The sequence below is a fragment of the Onychomys torridus genome, chromosome 9 (genome assembly GCF_903995425.1).
Source record: "Onychomys torridus chromosome 9, mOncTor1.1, whole genome shotgun sequence".
NCBI lineage: Eukaryota > Metazoa > Chordata > Mammalia > Rodentia > Cricetidae > Onychomys > Onychomys torridus.
The window spans coordinates 54,111,577-54,128,651 of record NC_050451.1 but is presented as its reverse complement, the minus strand read 5'-3'; the positions used below and the strand labels follow the sequence as shown (position 1 = coordinate 54,128,651).

General features: G+C 44.9%; 1 protein-coding gene across 2 annotated transcripts in view; it reads left to right on the top strand.

The window, feature by feature from the left end:
• The window catches only part of Elp3 (elongator acetyltransferase complex subunit 3), a 68,477-nt gene that overhangs the window by 40,763 nt on the left and 10,639 nt on the right, over positions 1–17,075 (top strand). For both annotated transcript variants that reach the window (XM_036198955.1, XM_036198954.1), the window contains exons 11-14: positions 2,347–2,437; positions 4,450–4,515; positions 5,800–6,027; positions 6,756–6,837. In XM_036198955.1, the coding sequence (XP_036054848.1) occupies positions 2,347–2,437; positions 4,450–4,515; positions 5,800–6,027; positions 6,756–6,837 (467 nt within the window). The remainder of the gene's footprint in view (positions 1–2,346; positions 2,438–4,449; positions 4,516–5,799; positions 6,028–6,755; positions 6,838–17,075) is intronic.

Below are 17,075 nucleotides of genomic sequence, written 5' to 3'. Positions count from 1 at the left end.
CTGTCTCATACTTTTTAGCTTTCTGACAGTTGAGTCAGGAGCATCTTCCTGGGTGTTTTTATGAAGCACATCCTGCTGGAAGGTTCTGTATTCTCACCCCGAGGAGTGTAGTCAGTGACTAAGTGTAAAATTGTGCCCAGGCACATGATGGGCTCTGCATTAGAGCGCCACTGCCCTAGGCTATCTGACAGCCATCTGCCGTGATACGATATTAAATCACTGTGAGGCGTCCGCCTAGGAATACCAGTCTGCAACCAGAGCCTGCTTCTGATGCGTGAGAAACTCAGAAGACAGAAACCGCTCTAAACCTGGCTTGGAAAGGTTTTTGATGAGCAAATTGTAAATATTAGCATCTCTAAGCTTGAAATATTACCCGTTGAGCCAATATTCACATGTGTAGTCCCTGTTCATGCCAGAGACTAGATTGAATTACTTAGAAAAACCTAAAAGGAATTTTTACTCCTGCCTCGATGAGCCAACAAGGTCAACCACTTAGCAGCCCGTCCCAGGTTCTGCTTCTCCAGAGCTGTGATCCAGTCTGAGTGTGGAGTTGCAATCCGTCATGCACTGCTCTGCGTGGAGAAGATGCTTGGCCAGTGCAGCAATGTGCCCCCTCAGTAGGATACTGTCTCGAGTTGTAGCTGCCACATTTCTGTTCCTTAATGACTGAGCACTTCCATCTGCTCTGCTCCAGGCGTGTCACTACCAAGGAATATTCAAGCCGTGTTTCATTTCTCTAGTGACAGACAGTAAGTCAGGACTTAGGAAGTGGTGGCGTTCCAGTAAGGCCCTGTGGTGCCAGGGCCTCTCTGGTAGTTGGCATCGATGAGAACATGCAGCCTGTGTTGTGTGGTCTCAGGGCCTAGCACCTGGCTTGCTACCCCTGTCACCACCTTGACATTGTTAACAATTTTATAATAAGAGGCTACATGTTCTCACTTTGTGCTCGGTCCTACAAATGATATAGCAGCCTTCTCCTGACAAATGTGTCATCGTTATTTTAACGCAGACACACACAAAGCAGGGTTAAGCTTGAATCAGTTGAGCTAGCCTTAGCCCTGCATTTTCTAGGAGCAGTTACTCTAGTTTTGCCTGGTTCGTTGTTCAAAGCAGCCTTATCAGACATAATTACCATGAATAACAAGACACGGAATGTATTTGTCGTTTATAGTTAGCATGGCCTCTACTGATCATCTCAGGTTAATTTCAGACCATGTACAACAAGTGTTTGGAAGTGTATTTCAGATTTTAAAATATTTAGTATGTTAATAATGATAGTTATATATTCCATACACTTACAAATTACTGTAAAATATTTCAGTGTTAAAGGGGCACTTAGAAGATTTTATATTTGGTTTAAGAATTATTTTACTGGCTGGGTGGCGGTGGCGCATACCTTTAATCCCAGCACTCAGGAGGCAGAGGCAGGCAGATCTCTGTGAGTTCGAGGCCAGCCTGGTCTATAGAGCGAGATCCAGGACAGGCACCAAGACTACACAGAGAAACCCTGTCTGGAAAAACCAAAAGAAAAAGAGAATTATTTTACTAAAAACTATACATGAACAGTGTATGCTAACTAATTAGTCAAAAACATACAAGAAGTTTCTTCTGTCGCTCTCACTGTGAGCCTCCTGCTGTGTGTCTCTGTATAGTATCTTCATGCAACCCTCTGGATTCCAGAGCCTGATGGATCTGTGAAATGTTTCTCTGTGCTCATTGATCAGCTTTCTGCAGCCCCTAACTTCAGTGTCTGCTTGGCGTCTCCTTGATGGCTAGCACTCTGCTATACCAATGCAGAAGAGAAGTCTCATTTCCTTGTCCTTAGGCAAGATGCCATTGCCCTAAAGCAGAGTCCCTTCTGGTTTAGATTTGGGGGGAATGAGGTAGGGTCTGTGAGAACAGTTACAGAGAGGCTTTTGACCTTCTTGGAGGCCTTCAGCTCCTGTGTGGGAAAGTGTTTGCAAAGTGGTATGTGAATCAGAATTGTTACTTCTCTCCATTGAGTTGAGGAAGATTTCTTTTCAGTCTTGTCTCAGTTAGTACAGATCCTTCCTAATGGCTCCCAGGCGTTTGCGCAGATGCTGGGCTTTGTTTTCTGATGGGATTTCCATTAGATGTCTTTCACAGACCCCCGAGAGGTGGGCGGAAGTCAGCTTTGAGGATGGAAAGCTGGGGTGTAGGGATGCTCTCAGCCTTGCTTTCTCTCCTCCTTAGGATTCTCTGCCTCTGCTTTCTGCTCCATGGCTTTGTGGCTTTTCACTGTTTCTCATTTTTTAAATTTCCTTTCCGTACTGCTGTGGAGAATGGTTTACATTTTCTACAACTGATTTTTTTTTTCTCTTACAGAGACATTCCGATGCCCCTCGTCAGCTCAGGAGTAGAGCATGGCAACCTGCGGGAACTGGCATTTGCAAGAATGAAAGACCTTGGGATACAGGTTTGAGTAAATGTGGCTGTAGAAAGGTATACTGTAAGAACAAAGAGCCCTCATCACATGTGTCTACAGGCCTGTCACTCTTCGGCGTTGCTGGTAGCATTTGGGTCAGGAAGCTGATGTCTGTTAGAGGTGTTCTGTGTGGCGTGTAGAAGCTGAAGTGAGCGAGACAAAGGTTGCTGCTGTCCCTTTGTCCCTGCTGACTTTTTCTGTGGTCTGTTGGCTTTATATTTACTAAGCAGCTTCTCTCTCTTGACCCTGACAGAATGAAGGGAGCTGTTAGGTTGACGGTCTCTAGAGGTAGTGGTGAGTTTGAAATGAAGCCTCCTAGAAACTTCTTAGGGCTTCTGAAGAGATGAGCCAGGATCGATGCCCGGCCAGGGCATCAGGGGCTAGGCTCTGTCGTCAGAATGCAGTGCTATCAGTTGGGAGAAGCTGGGTGAGGGGATCTATTGACTGTGTGTTTAAGCGTGGACCATGCTCTCAGAGAGATGGTTCCAAGGCTGGAACAGCACACATATGTGGACTTGCCTGTGACTTGCTCAAATTACCATGGAGGAAAAAATTTAGAGTTGTCCAAATTTTTGAATATTATTGATTTATTCAACAAAAAATAATAATAATTAATTAAATGTAATAGACAACTTTTCAGTTTTAGAAATAAGTAAATGGGTGTAAGCAGATTAGCAGCAGCAGCACACAGGACTGTGTGACTGCTCCACTCTCTACTCTCCAGCTGGCCTCGGTCTCCATCTCTGGCCTCCTAAGGACCTGCCTCTAGGGGCCAGCAGGCCTGGCTACTGGCAGTCTCCCTGCCTAGTGGTCTTTTTCAGTCCCGCCCCATCTCACCCTGTTAGCCTCTGCTAAGTGGCCCAGGAGTAAATTCAAAGACCCAAGTCCCGTAGGCAATGTTCTTAGCAGAAAGTACTTATCATCTCTGCCCTATAAAAAACAAAACCATGCCCCAGGCAAAAACCAGAAGTAGAAGCAGCAGGTACCTGTTGACTGGCAGGTAACTCAGCCACACACAGTCTCCTGTATAGAGCTGGACTGGAAGACAGAATGTGCTCTCAGTAGATAAGCTGCAGGATCTAGTGGCCACTTCAGCAGAGTATCCTTCTGGGCAGATTTCTCAAAGCATCGAAATACCTTTGTTTTTGCAAAATTGAATACTGAGCTCTTATAGAAGTATTGTTAGTGAAATTGTTTGCATGATGTCGTCAGATTTTCTAGCATGATCCTGTCTCTCTCGTAGAAAGTATTAGAATACTGAAATTATATTTATGGTTTATTCTGTAGGGGAAGAATGTGCCGTAGGACATATCACTGGATAATGCAAGGATTTTGTACTACTGTGTCAGGCTGTAGGGTGTGCACACTGGGTTGAGGTGTAGGAATGAAGGCTGTTACAGATCCTGGCCGTGCAGATGAGGCATTGCATTGGCATTGTCTCCTGGAAACTGCACAGCCAGGGATGCCCAAGAGCCATCTGTAGGTGGTTCACCTTGTGTCATACATGATTCGAGCTCCTTCTGCATCTCCCCTTCTTTCCTGCTTCCCATTCTTCTAGAGCCTTTCTTTAAAGGGAAACATACCTTTAATATGTATCCTTTTGATACATCTAAAATGATATGACATTAAAAATATTAATGTCAGACACAATGAAGGTTTTAAAAATTTAAGGGATTGTTTTTGCTCTTCTGTGATCATATTTTGGGACGGTATTTTCAATCATATATTGGGGTTGTGTTTTTCCGAACAGTTAAATCTCTTGGGCAAAAGTATTTTCTAACTTTCTTTTCTGTATTCCCCGAGATAATGTATGATCACTTTGAATTCTGAATTCATTTCAAAAGTAAAACTGTACTTCACAAATTCCCATCCTCAAATGGCTTTTTAAAGTTTTCATTCTTTTGTTTCAGTATAAGTTATGTTCAGACTTGATTGTGAGCCCAGGATTTATTTTAAATGAACATTGATTGAGTCACTACTTTGATTTTTTTTTTTTTTTTCAGTGCCGAGATGTGAGAACCAGGGAGGTTGGAATCCAAGAAATTCATCACAAAGTGCGACCATACCAGGTCAGTCTCCTTTAAATCCGTCCCAGTGGACCCCACCTGCTCACAGAAATGAGTGAATAACTCAGCAGAGCAGAGAGTAGCAAGCCAGGCAAGCCAGGCATGAGAGTCCCTGAGAGTTTCAGTCATGTGATTTGAATGTATTCAAGTGTGAGTAGCTGCCCATGACTAGGGACTGCCTTCCTGTGGAGAGCCTTGCTGATCTCTTCTTTGTAACTGTCAAGTTCTTGTCCTTTGGCAGTGACTCAGGGAGTAGATGACAACAGCTAACTGGCTTCCCCAGACCTTCAGCACAGTGCCCTGAGACATTCAGGGTAACTTCACTTTCATACATCTAGAATGTCTAACTTGGTGTGACATTTTCTATGGTAACCCCATGTGAGAGAGGCTAGAATAGATGAGCTCTGTATTAGTGTTTCTGCTCATAGTATGAACTATTGTTGAGATTAAAGGACCTTTCAAGGGAAAAAGTAAACCCAACATATCTAATCATTTTGGCAAGTTCTTAATCTAATTATATACCAAACACTAGGTTGAGGGTTGTTGATTTTGCTTTGAGTGTGTTCTCCCCATTTATAGGGTGTGTCTGTAATATCCTTATCCAAATATGTAGAATTCTGAATGTATACTTGCTCCTTAGTGTGCAGAATCATCTGTACAGCAGGTTGAAGAGTCAGACCTATGTAGATTTCGAACACTGAAGTCCCCATGCAGGGCGTCACGTCACCCTCTTTGAGAAAGTGCACTCCAGCAATTGGACTTTAACATGCTCATTCCTTCACTAGGCGTATTTCACAAGCCCTGCCTATGTTATTCTTTCTTAAATCCCATTGAGAAACAAGAAACAAGTATCCTCACACACATACAAAGTAGGCTTTAGTGGAAGAGTAAGGACTAGAAGGGAAACCATTGACTATCTGACAGTTTGAAAGCAAGATGGGGAGTGGGAAGTGTTCTGAAAGCCACATGTGATTTAATCTGTAGTTTTATCATAGAGACGATACATAGGACATCATAAATTTACATGGAAGCAATCACTGAGCATCTCAAGGTTAATTAAGTTCAAATATTTGTAAAATTGTTCTCCATTTATATTAGTCCATGAACAAGGCATGAACTCTTGTTTAATCCTGTGCTACTTGAGAGGAAGCAAATAAAAACCATAATTAGTGATGATTCATCCTTTGTTCCTAGCTGAACATTAGCCTAAACACATCCGTGCACTTATAAAAATGAACTTGGTTCTCTAATTCTGAATGAGGCTCTTCATGGCTTTTTATCAAACAGGTTGAGTTGGTCCGGAGAGATTATGTTGCCAATGGAGGCTGGGAAACCTTCCTGTCCTACGAAGATCCTGACCAGGACATTCTGATTGGCCTGCTGAGGCTACGGAAGTGCTCTGAGGAAACCTTCCGATTTGAACTGGGCGGAGGCGTTTCCATCGTCCGGGAGCTCCATGTGTATGGGAGTGTAGTCCCTGTCAGCAGCCGGGACCCCTCTAAGTTCCAGCATCAGGTACCCATGTCCTGCCTTCAATGGGCCTGTGGTTAGGAAATTGCCTGAGACAGGAAGAGACGGTGGGCTGAGCAGGGAAGGGAGAGGTAGGGTGGGAAAGAGCATGGGAACAAGGGTTCATTTTGTTCAGGGCATTCCATCTCCATGTTGCTCCCTTGTGGTTCCGTGGGTGCCAGGAGACAACAGGAACATCAGTGTGCCTGCTTAACAAAACTGTCTCACTTCCTGCGGCATCAAATGAGGTAATGGCAGGAGTGTGCTTCGCAGGTGTAAGTTGTGTAATAGTATAAATCCCTGTTCTAACCTCAACCACCTAAAGCTAGAAATCTGTGGTGTTCAGTCTCAGGAAGATGTAGTAACAACAGTAATAGGAGGCTTAAGGTGAACCCAATTGGATGATGCAAGAATTTTGCCACATTCCAAACCCTTTAAAAAGTGGAAGGTGAGTTGAATAAATATGACCTGGAGTTGCCTGGACCTTACCTAAAGAGAAAGACGAGGAGGGGAAGCCAGCCCTACGCCAACCCCAGCACCCAGAATGTCATAGCTGGCTGCCGTCACAGTGCTGGCTTCTTTGCTAAGTCATGGAGTGTGCTTTGGGGAGGGTCCAGGGGCTTCCTTTTCCTTGACCATCAGTAGCTCTTTATCCCTTCTTAAGACATTGTACCAACCTCTCTTGATGGCCTTCCTTCCCTCCTAATCCACAAATTCTTTGGTTCTCCTTCCAGGGCTTTGGCATGCTGCTGATGGAGGAAGCGGAAAGAATAGCCCTGGAAGAGCACGGATCCGGGAAGATCGCCGTTATATCAGGTGACTGGAGAGGAGGTCCCGATGATTCACACTTGACATCACAGTGAGGTCCACTCTGGCCTCTGTGTGGTTACTCTGGTCAGGACTGGGCTGGGCTGACAAGCCACGCTCAGACCTTCGGGAAACTTCTTGGCGTTTGGGTCAACCTGAGCCTCAGCAGCACTCTGCTGTCTGGACCAGTGACTGAGCCTCAGCAGCACTCTGCTGTCCAGGCCAGTGACTGAGCCTCAGCAGCACTCTGCTGTCCGGGCCAGTGACTGAGCCTCAGCAGCACTCTGCTGTCCAGGCCAGTGACTGAGCCTCAGCAGCACTCTGCTGTCCGGGCCACGGCAGCAACTGGTGCGCGTCCTCTGCTCATCTGACCTCTGGTCACTGTGGTCAGCTGCTCTGTCTGTGGAAATGGAGTTTGGTAGTGTGGCCTGAGGAAATGTGAGCGGTGTAGACCTGAGTTGTTGCTGCAGGATGATTGCAGGAGGCAGCGTGTACTTCTTACCCCTTCCAGGATGCTGCTGTGGCCGTTGCTCCTGAGTGACCGCGTTTCCATTTGGAAGTAGGAGGGAGGAAGTTTTCCTCTGCCCTCTTAGGGTCCCAGGCCAGATCCAGACATTAAATGAGCAACGACAAGTTAACAGGAGGAGCATGTACAAATTAACATAAAATGAGTAGGACACAGGAGCCTTCAGAGGAAGTGAATACTGGGAGATGCATGGGCACCTGCGTGTTTTAAAACTAAGTTGATGAAGGGTGGAGAGTCATGGGAAATAGAACAGGAGAAGGGATGTGGCGGGCCAAGAGTAATCAATCAACCAGGGGACTTAGCAAGGCCTGTCGGTTCCTCTTGGTACCTCTCCATCCTTAGAAGGGAGGATGTTCTCCCCTGCAGGATGGGCTGGAGGAGTCTGGGGAAGGTCCGAGCTCTTCCTGAACCTGCTGTGTTCTCAATTCCTCCAGCTTTTGCCAAGGCATCTACGTGGGCTTGTGTATTCCGAATCCTCTGAGAGCCCCCCTCCACCCCTCTGCTGACTAAAGACGTCTTATAGTTGGGGAGGAAACATGGGGGCGGGGCAGGAAATGATGGACAGCCCTTTCTCTCTCACTCCCCGGTGTGGTGTCCCTGTAAGGACAATGACTCACTACTAGTAAGGACTCCAAGGTGGTGGAAGGCAGAATCAAAATTCATGATGTATTTGCCCCTGGAATGTATTTTGTTTTCCTGTTTGACTGCCACATTCCAAAAGCTTACCTGTGACCTGAGAAATACTCTTCTCTGAAAATTAAAGCTGAAATAAGGTTTTTAAAAGAAAAATCAATAAGAAGTTGCCAGTCCGTAAATCAATACTGGTGCTCAGGTCTTCATGATCATAATTATAGAAACATAATCACACAGGTTAACTTAATCATTTAGTCTGGCTGGATTTTTGATGTTACCCAGATAAAGAATGTATTTCTTAGCATATCTAGCTTTCTTTATTTTTCTCCATTACTTTAATCCCACAAAGGAGTACCTGGCTGAGGCTACCTGACTGGCACTGATGAGCAATAGGAAGCGATTCCCTCTCCTGGCTTACCCTGTGCTTGGCCAGGAGTACCAGGAAAGGGCAGCCTGCCTCAGAATGCCTTCTGCCTGTGCATCTGGGTGGGGCTCGAAACACCAGAGCCTTAGGCAGAGAGCTGCCTAGAGTCATTTCGGTACATTCTGGGGGCTGAGAGCCCACAACTGCTCACCAGCCAGTGGGCTGCCTCTGATTATCTCCAGACCACACCAGAGGCTAGACTTTAGTATTCTCCCAACACTATGCTCTCTTCCCAGTCGTTAAGGTGACCTTAACTGTCTGACCTACAGCCCCACACTCCGGGATGGCGTTGAGACACGTGATTTTTCTGGTGTTTAGGGACCCTATCAGGTTTCCATTTTCCATCACTGCCTTCCTGCCACCCTTTTTCCCTCTGAAGTATCCACCCAGGGCCCCTGACTTGCCTGAGGTCAAGTCCAATTGCACATAAGAGCCTCTGTCTGTTTTTTCTGAGCAGGGTGTCTTTCTGAGTAGGAGTCAGCATCTGTCCTCACCAGCTTTTTATCATACTCTAAATGATAGCTCAATTTCATGTCATCTGCATGACAAATTTCTAAAATAACAAGAAGCCACTTGCTTAGAGAAGCAGGCAAGAGAACCTTTGTCTGCTGCGGTGCTCGGTCTCCTCCTTCCCGGCACCCTGCAGAGGGTTCTTCAGCCAGATGGGTTTCTATAGGAACAGCCCTGGAAGGGCTTCTTGGAACGCTAGTTGAGTTCTTTGGGAGAAAGGTTGGTGAGCCCCACCATTGTAGTAAGAAAAATCACATATGGCCTCCCCGACTTCCTGTTTAACTCTGACCAGCCTTCACAAGGGAACACTGAACACATTTGCTAGGTGGCAGGTACCTTTTATTGCTCGTACTTAGTGGATCATGGGCCTGAGAGATCTGTTGTACAGAATTTAGGGAAGGTTGATAGCAAGTGCTTATTACTGTGCCATGTGTTGATGTTACTTTTTCCTTCAATTTTTTTCTAAGTGGGGTGGTGATGGTGTGTGTGTGTGTGTATACATATGCTCACGTGTATTTTTTTAATTTATTTTTATTTCGTGTGCATTAGTACTTTTGCCTGCATTTATGTCTTTGTGATGGTGTCAGATCCCCTGGAACTAGAGTTACAGAAATGTGAGCTGTCATGTGGGTACTGGGAATTGAACTGGGGTCCTCTGGAAGAGCAGCAAGTGCTCGTAACTGCTGAGCAATCCTTCCCATCTCTCTAGCCCCACATGAATGGGGTTTTTTTTTGTTGTTGTTGATTTTTGTTTTTGTTTTTGTTTTGCTGGAGCTGAGGACCGAACCCAGGGCTTTGCCACTGAGCTAAATTCCCAACCCCGTACGTTTTAACTGGTATTTTTTAAAAAAAGTCAAATAGTTGCTCTCTGTACATTGATCCTTAAACAAAACTCTCTAATGATACACAGTACTGCTATTTGTGGGTGCATTTCATGAATGGCACCACTAGATGTGGCATAGAAAATATGTGGCTGGTAAGGAGTTTGCAGGGAGCCAAGGCTCCATTCCTGCCTTGCCAGCCACTCTCCTTGTGAGCTAATGAATTTCATGGTCTTTATTAATTGTTATTAAAATCAGGTCCATCGGGTTATCTTTGACCGTTATAGTCTGGTGTCTTAGTTAGGGTTTTATTGCTGTGAGGAGACACCGTAACCACAGCAGCTCTTATAAAGGAAAACATTTAATTGGGGCTGGCTTACATTACAGAGGCTTAGTCCATTATCATCATGGCAGAAAGTATGACAGTGTGCAGGAAGACATGATTCTGGAGAGGGAGCTGAGAGTTCTACATCTTGATCCACAGGCAGCAGGACAGCTTTGTGCCTGCCACACTGGGCTTAGCTTGAATATATGAGACTTCATAGCCTGCCCCCACAGTGACTCACTTCCTCCAACAAGGCCACACCTCCTATTAGTGCCTCTGCCCATGGGCTAAGCATTTAAACACAAGTCTGTGGGAGCCATTCCTGTTCAAACTACAACATCTGGCCTCTTGGTTCTCAGCGGGACCACTTAGGTTTTACTGATTACACTTTACCAGTCCCTTTTCTGACACCATAAATGACCCTTTCATTTCTTCAGTAATGGATTCCATTCTCGCTCTCAACTGGTATTTGATGGTGAAATTGGTGGTGCTATTTCAGTCCCCATAGGCAGCTGATCCCAGCTGTGGGTTGTGGGCGCGTCATTTGGGTCACCACTGGCACTTCTGTTTTCTCGGATGTTGTTCTCAGCTCGTAACTCTGCTCTCTCTGTGTCCCTGCCTTTCTTCTAAGTCCCACGCTGGTGGCCCAGCTGTTCTGTCTTCACATGATTCGTGAGGAGAGGTGAGAGAGGATCGGTTGTCATTTCCTTGCCCTGGCTATAAGAGTAATGCATTTATGCAGAACTCTGACTCCTTGTGACTTCCCTTTATCTTGACAGGGGTTTTCTCTGTTACTTAGACTTATAATCCGTGCTCTACCTCTAGACAGTATTAGTAACTTCACTCTAGTTCTGATTTGAACCACTAGTCAGAAAGGTTCTGTATATTCCCATTTTCCCTATTTATAAACATTGTTTCTATCTGTTACCTCCGTGTATTTATTGAAAACTGTATGCTGTGTGCTTGGTGAATATAGCTACATGAGAAAAATTAAAAACTGCTTTAAGCAATTAGTCAGATGAAGTACTTTCTAAGAGCCATTCAAGTTCACTCACTTTTCTAAAGTACATAATTGTCTTAGTAAACAGTTTTAAAGTTAACTGTCAACTTTAACTATGAAAATTATTTAAAAAGCAAAAATGAAATATTTAGCTTCATCACCGTCAAAATCACTAGGTGTGTTGAGGGGGAAAAAATAAAAGTATCTGTAATCCCAATACTTGAGAGTCTGAGACAGGTCATCGTGGGCTACTGAGTGAGACTCTTATCTCAGAAGGAGAGGTGTAATGTTGAGCTGCCTTCTGGGACCTGGGTCTCCACCATTGTCCCCATCTGCAGGGGAGGATGAGATGACTGTTCCTTAGGCTCCAGGTCATCTCTCCACCAGGACTGACTGCTGCTTTCTGCCTAGAAAGAACGTGGGCAAATCAGTGTTCTAAAGACGACAGCGAGTTTAGCCAGGCGGTGGGGGCACACGACTTTAATCACAGCACCTGGGAGGCAGAGGCGGGCTTATCTCTGTGAGTTGTAGGTCAGCCTGGTCTACAAAGTGAGTTCTATTAAACAGAGAAACCGTGTCTTAAAAAAAAAAAAAACTAGTTTATAAAATAATGTATGGGTAGGAACTATCTGTTAGCTGTTGCTCAGTTGCAAAGCAATCCCAGTTGTGTTCAAGGGCTTCGGTGTCTTAGCAGTTGACCTGAACGGCTTCTATGTGTGCCCAGCTAGTTAAAATAAGCAAACTGTGTTTACTTAAAAACTGTAGTATTTGCCTATGGTGATCAGCGGTCTGTCCTCCTAACATCAAGAAGCAGTTTATCTTGGCCCGGGCGGTGGTGGCGCATGCCTTTAATCCCAGCACTCGGGAGGCAGAGGCAGGCAGATCTTTGTGAGTTCGAGGCCAGCCTGGGCTACAGAGCGAGATCCAGGAAAGGCGCAAAGCTACACAGAGAAACCCTGTCTCAAAAAACCAAAAAAAAAAGAAAAAAAAGAATCAGTTTATTTCATCCTCCATATATGAGGAAGGACCTCTACTGTGGAAGCTAGCTACAATCTTTCAAATGCCATCACTAATAATCACCATGGAAACCAGAATTCTGATGTCACAATGCCCACACCATTTCTACAAGGGCAAATATAATCATCAATAGTCACTGTTTAAAAAGCCATTTAACACCTTCAACAGAATAAGGGTTTTTTTTTCTCTTCTGGCAATTTTGGCTAGGTATCAGATTTAATCATGTTACTGTTTCAGTTTGCCAAGCTAATTACTATGCGGTAAGATGGACAGCTATTCCCCAAGCTCCCTGACTACCTTCGTCATAAGCAGTATTCTATTTGTGTTCTTTCAAGTAGAAAATTAATATGGCCATTGGCCAAAAGCTGTACAAGCTTGATAGATCACAGTGATGGTGAGAGAGGAGAAAAGGTCTGAATGGTTGATGTCAGAAACCTCAAGTCAGAGCCTGATAGCCATTTTGTTTAAATCTATTACAATGCCAGTGATGATGGCCAGGAGATCTAAATACAGAGTGAGTAAACCAGTCACCATGGATATAAGGTCATTCTTAATCATGTTACTCAAAGCCATGTGAGACTTACCTAAAGCTGTGACTGCAGTCCCCAGTAGTCAAAAATCAATGTGTCTGTGCCTTATATAATCCAATATGGCTTCCTGGGACAGAAATTAATGGTCTTATGCCCCAGAGCCCCTGATTAATAATGTTCTGTGTGGGCAGAAAATAGCAGTTGTTTCCTTTGGCTGTGACCAGCTGAGATTTACTTCCTGAACCTGAGAAACCTCACCTGTATCCCAGGCTCCTCCATGGCTCACCATTTTGGGTCAAGGTTATTTTATTTGCATTATAATCTAGTTGAAAAGCAGAGTCCATTTGTAGCCGGTTGTGCCTGATAATGGACTCATAATCCTACCAGAGTCCCCAGAAGAGCTTCTCTTTATTATGGCAGACTATTTGCTAATGGGCCAGGAAGCCTGCCAAATGCAAACTGGTTTGTACCGCATGTGCATGTGTGTTAATACAGGACTTAGCAAAAAGGAAGAAAAAGAACGCTTCCTCTTTTGTGCTCTCTCCTTCACCCTTTGTATAATTTTCTTTTACCAAAATGCACGTTTTCTGGCTTCCACGTACCTTCTCCCACTTTGGTATTCTAATAGTGATCATGCCTATTGCTTTTTTGATTCATGTGTTCCAATGGGCTTGTTTTTATCATTACTATCATCTTGCTTTTAAAGACAGTAGATACAGCATAAAGTATTGTACTGTTACACGTCCTCTATTAACGTCATTATCATTATTAATCAGACTGGCATTGGTAGCATAGACTGCTATTCAGCTAGATAATAAGTTGACTGCATGTTTGCTAATTGATGTCTCTTGTAGTTCAGCCATGGAGGCATGGTTGCCTGGCTTATCTCAGGAGTACTTGACATTTGTCTCTTGTAGCTGAATCAAGTACCACTTTGTTATAAATGAATGAGGTACTAGTGTGTAGCATTTCGCATTAAACCATCCCACACTAAGCATCATATGACCTCCTTATGCTCATGCTTACAATAGTCCCCAGTAGCCTACCATTTACATCGTGTACGTTTCTGAGTCTTGGGGACATTTCCTCAACAGAAGCAATAGCACTGATGTAGCAGCCTGTCAGAGTAGAACTGCATTTTGGCTTTGACCTGTTAGCCTTCTGTGTTTCAGAAATGCCGCCGCCTTCCAAGGCTAGCCTCGCTCCCATGGCCATGCTGTGGGTTTCTAACCCAGTCCTGTTCCTCCTGGTTTGTGGATTTTGCCAGAAATGGTTGTATGCCTTCGCTTAGAAGGAGAAATGGGCTATACCATGTGGTCTATGCTAATATCTCTGAAAGTTCTGGAAGCTTTGAGGTTATTAGCTGCTTGCCTTTGTTGGGAAGGTGAGTGCTGCTCAGGTGTCTTGCTGGGGAAGCAAGCCTTCTCCAAGAGGCTGCCGTACTTTGGTCTGTCTCAGTGCTTTATTGCAACCTAAACGCCTCAACTCTCCTAGGAACAGTATTGGTTTTTTTCAATATAAACATTTGACATGGCCTTAACCCATTTAATTTAATAATGTTTTATTGTTTATGTCTACTAGAGGCAGTATTATTGATAAATAAGACTGAAGGTATTGCTACAGCCCTCTAAGCCGGGAGTTTGTAGCGCCTTTCAGTTTGGGAATTCCTGCTTCCAACGCTTCCCATCGCATACCTCCACTCTTCTGGCATCCAGCCTGAGCGCTGCACTCGGACAGAAGTTCTCCTCTCTCTGAAGCAATGGAATTAAAGTGGTAGTTGTGGGCTAGTTTGTGGATGCTCCCCCATTCTGCCCCCTGAGCAGGTGGCTGTCTAATGAGCCCACCACCTCAGGAATGTTGGTATACCAGGCCAAGGCCCCAAGATCTGTGAGGCCCATTCCTTCCTCCTGTGAATCGTATACAAGTTCCTGGTTGTTCAGATTATTTGACTAACAGAATCCTCCCCCTGCTTCAGATCTAGAGGTTTAAAACAGAAATTACTTATTTGCTCAGTAATGGTATGTGAGAGCATCAGCAGGACATAGAGGCTTTTCTCTGGTCTGTGCTGTGACAGGCCTTAGAGAGCAGTTTCAGAGCCTGGGTAGCCTGGGCGGGACTGTCAACATGGTCACCTTGGTTCTGAGAGCAAAGAGAAAGGAGTTCTCCACTGGGTGGAAGTACTTAGGAAGAATTGGTACTAATTCTTTTTAAATCTGTTTGATAGAATTTACCCACAGCTATTTAATACTGGCCTCCCTGGTCATTTATGTATTTAAGAATAGGGGGGGATGTCATGTGATTGTGAGCCTGATTCTCCTTGCAGAGTTTGGACTCTTTTCTGTCAGCTTCTGTGTTTCTGAAGAGTTTGTCCATTTCATGTGGGTTGTCCAGTGTTGTAACTGTGTGTCACTACACGGGTGTGTGGATTCATGCGGGTCCGTGGAATGAAGACTCAGAGGCATCTTAAGAATGAATCTAGCCTTTCATGGCTGCAGGGAAGTCCAGCCTCGAAGGACTGAAGCACTTTTCCTTTGCTCAGGGCATTTCTATTTATTCTCTATTTACAGTTTAGCCAGTTAATTTCCATACCTTCAAAGCAACCTAAAAGAAGCTCCCAGAGACCAAATGCCAAGTGCAAATTACTTGATTCCTCAGGTACCATGGTCTTCAGGGTTTCCTGAACCAAGTTTTGCATAGGCCTCTGATCCTTGACTCTCAGACAAGATTCACATAGGTGATAGGAGAAACAAAAGGTGTGGTTAAACAAAGGATTCGGGCAAGGTGCTGCTCTCTGGAGCCAGGCCAGGAGCTCAGCAGGAATGCGCTACAGTGTGTTTGTTCATAATTTTTCTATAGTATGATCTCATAATTATGTTTCTTTCTATAAACACAGTAGTGATGCCTCCTCTTTAATTACGATGTTTTGATACATTTATCTAGTGGGGGGGCAGTTGCATGTGTATGTGTGGAGGTCAGAGGACAACTTTCGAGAGTAGCTTCTCACCTTCCTTTGTGTGAGACCCGGGGGTTGCACTCGGGTCGTCAGGCCTGGTGGCCAGCAAGCACCTTTACCCACTGAGCCGTCTGACCAGATCCTTAGCTGTGGTTGTTGGTTTATTTCTATTTGTTTACTTGTTTATACTTTTGTGTGTGTATGTGTGTGCACGCGTGCGCACACGGCATCTCCAGTTGTTTCTGTTTTATTGATGTGTTCTGATGTGAAGTTGGAGAGCTTTAAGAGTAAACTTATGACTTTTTTTTTTTTTTTTTTGGTTTTTAGAGACAGGGTTTCTCTGTGTAGCTTTGCGCCTGTCCTGGAACTCACTTTGGAGACCAGGCTGGCCTAGAACTCACAGAGATCCACCTGCCTCTGCCTCTGCCTCTGCCTCCTGAGTGCTGGGATCACAGGCGTGCGCCGCCACCACTACCCGGCATGATTTATTTTCTGTTCAGTATTTTACCCCTAGTTTCTGTCACAGCCTTTCTTGTGCTAGCTTTGAGTTTAATATGCTCATTTTTATCCCCCTCATTTCTCGATTTGAGATAATTTTTTTCAATGTAGCCATTTGCACCTATGAATTTTTCTCTGAATACGCCTTTGCTGGACTCTGATTTTGGGGGTGAAGTGTATTCACTTTTTTAACAACAACAACAACAAAAAAGCCTGGGGTCTTTCTCTGAGACCCAGATTGGCCTAGAACTCACTGTGTACTCCAGGCTAGTCTCAAGCATATGGCAGCTCTCCTCCCTCAACCTTGAGAGTCCTGGGACTACAGGAGTGAGCCACCGGCCCGCTTTGCTTCCACATTTGTTACTCATGCTGGTTTCCAACTCCCTGAGATTACTTCTGGGGCCTTTTGGTCATTTAAGAGTAGATTACTTAATTTCTACATATTTATTATGGATTCTGCAGTTTTCATCGTGTGTGTGTGTGTGTGTGTGTGTGTGTGTGTGTGTGTGTGTAAGTAATAAAATGTGTAAACCTCACAAGTAACTGTGCAGGTCTGAACATGGGTACTAATACCTGCTCGAGGCAGAGGGAAAGCTCAACAATTAGAAATGGGTAGAGACCCCGCCCAGAAGCCCGTGTCTTAAGAGGCTTCCAGCTCAGCAGCATGCCTCATGAGTACATGGGTACTGTGGTTTTCTGAGGTGGGTATGAGGGGTGGGTCACCCCAGAACAGCTGCATCACCAAAGTCCCACCCCCTCATAGATAACCACCTCTGGATGCTGTAGCATGAGGCCCCACTTCCAGTTACCCTCTCCCACCGTGTACTCCAGCATCTCCTTCCACCCGTTATTGACTTCAGGTTTCGTTCCACTCTAGTAGGAAAGGGTATTTTGTCTGGCTTCGGTGTTTTTCTGGCCTGACAAGATTTCCCCACAGAATACGCCTTGTGCCCTGTGAAACCGTCTGCTCTGCTGTTGGCAGTGGAACGGTGTCGTTCCAGCCTGGGCCC